This window comes from Palaemon carinicauda, chromosome 39, assembly GCF_036898095.1.
Source record: "Palaemon carinicauda isolate YSFRI2023 chromosome 39, ASM3689809v2, whole genome shotgun sequence".
NCBI classification, from domain to species: Eukaryota; Metazoa; Arthropoda; class Malacostraca; order Decapoda; family Palaemonidae; genus Palaemon; species Palaemon carinicauda.
In genome coordinates, this window is record NC_090763.1 from 17,354,339 (window position 1) to 17,359,140 (window position 4,802).

General features: G+C 36.6%; 2 protein-coding genes across 8 annotated transcripts in view; one reads left to right on the forward strand and one right to left on the reverse strand.

Annotated features, from left to right (window-relative positions):
- Positions 1–474, reverse strand: part of LOC137631035 (PDZ domain-containing protein 11-like) — a 117,456-nt gene extending 116,982 nt beyond the window's left edge. Inside the window, exon 1 of the mRNA XM_068362605.1 lies at positions 1–474. This exon is cut by the window's left edge and continues 110 nt beyond it. The gene's annotated coding sequence lies outside the window, so the exon portion shown is untranslated.
- The window catches only part of LOC137631034 (uncharacterized), a 65,333-nt gene extending 62,219 nt beyond the window's left edge, over positions 1–3,114 (forward strand). For 6 of the 7 annotated variants that reach the window (XM_068362602.1, XM_068362597.1, XM_068362599.1 and 3 more), the window contains one exon: positions 1,424–3,114. In XM_068362602.1, coding sequence (XP_068218703.1) covers positions 1,424–1,578 — 155 coding nt within the window. In that variant the 3' untranslated portion in view covers positions 1,579–3,114. The remainder of the gene's footprint in view (positions 1–1,423) is intronic. The other variant, XM_068362603.1, reaches the window with a different exon arrangement.
- Positions 3,115–4,802: the final 1,688 nt, after the last annotated feature.

The following is a 4,802-nucleotide window of genomic DNA, read 5'->3' on the forward strand; positions in this document are numbered from 1 at the left end:
TTTATTACCTTTGCCAGTGCACTCTTTCTAAATGTATCAAAACTACATTTAAACTTTACGTCCGACTCAAACCTTCGGTTTTCACATCAACAAACAAACACCGGTATTTACTTGCTTTACAAAGTATATATAATCTATTACAACAAGCTTTGACTTTGATACAATTAATCAGTTAATCATGCCGATGTTGAAGAGATTTTCAACATATTAAGCCTGGTTTTCAACTCGTTACTCGGTGTTGGAGGCGATGCTGGCTGTCTTGCTACGTTGATGGCGCGAATATTAGAAAAACGAACACACTCAGCTATTTTCACAACACTTCAATTGTATCACAACGATATATGAATGATATGCGAGTTATATAACACTCAAAAAAACACGGTAAATGGCGTATATGAAGAACCGCGTGTAAGAGCGCAAAAACAAACACAAACACTTGACAGTCACTTTCATAAACTAGCAGTCCTAACTTCTTCTTCTGAAATGTAATGGGAAAGGGGCCAAAGGAAATAGAGAACTCGTTGCTCGGTTTTGCCCTGCGACCAGCTATAGAGCTGCCAGGTGTACGGTGATAAACCAAATTTAATGAATGATTATGTAAATGATAACTAAAATTACAGATGCAAATGAAATTTAAAAGATCACTATGCCATTCACGTGGTCAAGACCTTTGATTAAAGGGCGTTGGACCTAAAATGGTCATATCTCTGTTGTTTCTTAAAACTTTCCTCTACAACTAGTCAGTGTGATAGACACTATGCCAGAAGTGACCGGCGAATTCATGCATTTTCGAAAATATAAAAAGAAAAAAAATTAGTCCAAAAATGATGGCGTTTGCCACCTTTGAATAAATGAGTTTTCACGAATGTCATCCAGTAGGCCTACATGTACCTTACTATAGTGACGGACTCAAACCCTTTCTTCTTTTGTTTCCTCCAGCATTAATGAAGTTTAGAGGCAGTAAGGCATTACAATATTTTAATTTGCTTTATTTATGCAGTCAACATAAATATCCTATACCGTGATGTAAGAGTGTAGATGATTGTTTTTCAGAATAATTTCACTCGTGTTTGTCTATTGCAAAACTGTGTTGATTAGTGTTATATATTAATGACTTCAAGCTAATTGAGGTTTTGTAGGTGTCGTCTTTATGTGAATATGTTAACCACATGGTTCAGCCATAACTGTGAACACTAAATATATTTAGTGTTCACAGTTAGTCACACTGAAACGATGTCAAGAATTATTTCAGCCATGTTATTCATTTCAATATTATATATATATATATATATATATATATATATATATATATATATATATATACATATACATACGTTTGTGTGTGCGCGTATGTGTGAATGTGGATACCCGTGTTTGATTCGACATTTTCGTCTAATTCTATTAAAAACCGTTATCTTTTCAGGTGGAGCTATGATGGAAGCTACCGTGAATTACCAAAACGGAGAATATGGGCTTGCCTTTGATGTATCGCGTATCAACAAATTTGGCAACCAAAGTCACTGTATTACTCATCCCCAATACAAAGCATATTGTTACTGTAAGGATATGTTAACGTAACCAACAATCAGAGAGGAATCTATCAAATATTTATTGGCCAACAGGATATGTGACTGTGACGAAAATTCTACTTTTCAAGCATTCGATATATTGGGTTTATCATATGGTTGTGTAATTTCCTTAACTATAACCTTGTCATGTCTGTCACTATTTTCAAATCAGATCAATATGCAATTATGTGGAAGCATAAAAACAATACTCAGGATCGCTTTAGTTCCAAAATTTATATAAGGCGTCTGAAATCTTGGACCATATGCCCTCTTTCATCTTTGAAAATAAGAAAACAACATGAATCTATAACATGACTACTGAACTTCGACTTTTAAAGGTTTAGAGGCCATTCATGAATACCAGAGGCAAGGGGCAGTGACATTGCCCTAGCTAGTAGGATAATGCCATACAGACTAACCATATATACATATGATCAGAGCCAAGCCCCCTCTGCACCCAAGTTAAAACCAGGGAGGGCCAGACAATAGCTGCTAATGACTCAGCAGGTAGAACTATGGGCTCCCCTAAACCACCTATCCTTGGCTCAGAAGGATGGTGGGGTTTCAAACACTTAACAGGCTCCAGGACTTAGTTTTTGAACTTTGACATTCGAACTGATCCAGATAAGAAGTAATTCACTGGGACTGTTAACGATTTGCGCCCCAGTCTCTACCCGAAGCCTATTCATTCATGGTACAATGCCACTCTTGTTCCAATAAATTCAAATGACCCACGATGTTTTGGGATTGATAACCTTTGACCCAATAGATCCCAAATATCTTGGTTCTAAAGCGACAGACGCCAGCTATTTTAAAAGCAAATAAACACTGGTTTCATCTCAAGCGAAAAATTGGATGGTCAACAGTCTCCACTACACGCCATAAAAAGGTTCCTGCTTTTGGTCATGCACCTTTTGAAAGAAATAAGAACTGGCATACTTTGGATATAATGATTTGTATAAAAGAAAAACCGACAGTGCAAAGGACCTTCGACTTCTGAGAAGAGAAGACATAGGGAAGTAGAAACTTGTCCCTTTGTCTGACTAGACCTTCGACTTCTGCGACTTGTCCCTTTGTTGTCCGACCACAGAGCGGCACCAATTGCTTCGTTCAAGTGTATTCAATTGACCTTGGTTTCGTTGGTCTGTGGTCCGCCGACCCGACGTCTGTTGATTTTTCCAAGTACTGCCATCTCGTCACTAGACCGAAACTACAAATTTTTAAAAAAGGAATGGTTTTAGAACAGTATGATATCGTTTGAAAACAGATTTAGCACCGTCAAGTCCATTTCAAGCATATGAACATTTTTATAAGTGTAGTCATCCACCATGTAGCTTCGTTTGTGATGTTGGTGCCAATGGTGTGATTTGGGTTGCATCGCAATGTTTAGTATTCATCATTAACTGAATTTTATCAGAAAATTCCCATGGAGGAAGTAAGATTATATATAACATTGTTGTGTAATTGTTTAAGATTATATGTGTGATGTAAGTGTATTATTTTTTATATTAGGCCTTTAGCTATGACCAGTGGTAGGTCTATACGACCCAATATATATATATATATATATATATATATATATATATATATATATATATATATATATATATATATATATATATATATATACATACAGTATATATACACATATATATACCTTATTCCCAGCACAGTTTGAAGTGGTATCACGTGTTTGCAGTAATAAGGAACAAACAACTCTGCCTTTCAGTGTCTCAGGAAACAGAGAATATGCAAATTCCTTATGCCTTTGCCAAAGAGAAATATATTTATTTAAACTTAGTTTGTTTCCTTATCATGTTACTGTTCCGTGATATCATTCATGATAACAAATTATATCGGAGTTATTGTAGGACAATATAATCATCAATATAAATTCCATTGCACACGTTCTCTTTTTAATTATTTCAGGAAAAGAAGTTAACGAATTTAATGCAACATGTTTCTGGAGATTTAAAAGTTTCTGATGCTGAAAAATTTGAATTTATCGACGCTTCTTGCTGATACACAATGTGATGTCATGTTCTAGTAAGGATTGCGTAATTTCTCATTTAAGAAATAACAAACCTTTGAAGCTCTATAGACACATGGATCAATATGAAATGGTGATGAATATAAAAAAATAATAAAATGTAATTAAAAAACTGTAATTTTTATTAAAAAAAAAAACAAGAAAACTTACTTGTACACTGTGAAATAATGAGAAATTTCAAATGGGTAAATGGCATTAAGTCATGCTAAATACAAATTGATTTTACTGGGAGAGGAAAAGTGAAGTTGTTACTGTGCTGGACGATCATTTCTCCTGTACTTTCGGTATATTCACGTCGTAAAGCTCATGGTAAAATCATCATCATCATCTCCTCATACGCCTATTGACGCAAAGGGTCTCAGTTTGATTTCGCCAGTCGTTTCTATCTTGAGCTTTTAATTCACTACTTCTCCACTCATCATCTCCCACTTCACGCTTCATAGTTCTCAACCATGTAGGGCTGGGTCTTCCAACTCTTCTAGTGCCTTTTGAAGCCCAATTGGGAGTTTGGTGAACTAATCTCTCTTGGGAAGTGCCAAGAGCCTGTCCAAACCATTTCCATTTACCCCTCACCATGATCTCATCCACATATGGCACTCGAGTAATAGAAACATAGATTTGTGTCTTTATACAGAACCTGGGATCCAAATGGTTAGTGGAAAATAATAAAGCGAAATATAAACAGGGATAACCAATCAATACGAAGACTTCTGTATGCACGACGGAATGTTTATACCTTGATAAGACAAACAAAAAATGCAGCCGCTTCTAATCCCCTGCAGGACAAAGGCCTCAGACATGACCGTAACCATGTCTGAGGTTTGGCCATTTTCATCGCTAGCCACTGCGGACTGGTGATGGTAGGAGATTTTTGTCTGATCACCCACAGCAAATAAACTTAATATGGGTAGCCTTGACTAGTGCAGCTTTCGCCATGATCAGCAAAGCTGCACTAGTCAAGGCCACCCATATTAAGATTATTTGCTGTGGGTGATCAGACAAAAAATCTCCCACCATCACCAATCCGCAGTGGCTAGCGGTGTGATGAAAATGGCCAAACCTCAGACATGGTTAAGGTCATGTCTGAGTCCTGCAGTGGATTAGAAGCGGTTGCATCTGTTTTTCTTATTAAGGTATAAACATTCCGTCATCATCATCTCCTCCTACGGCAATTGGCGCAAAGG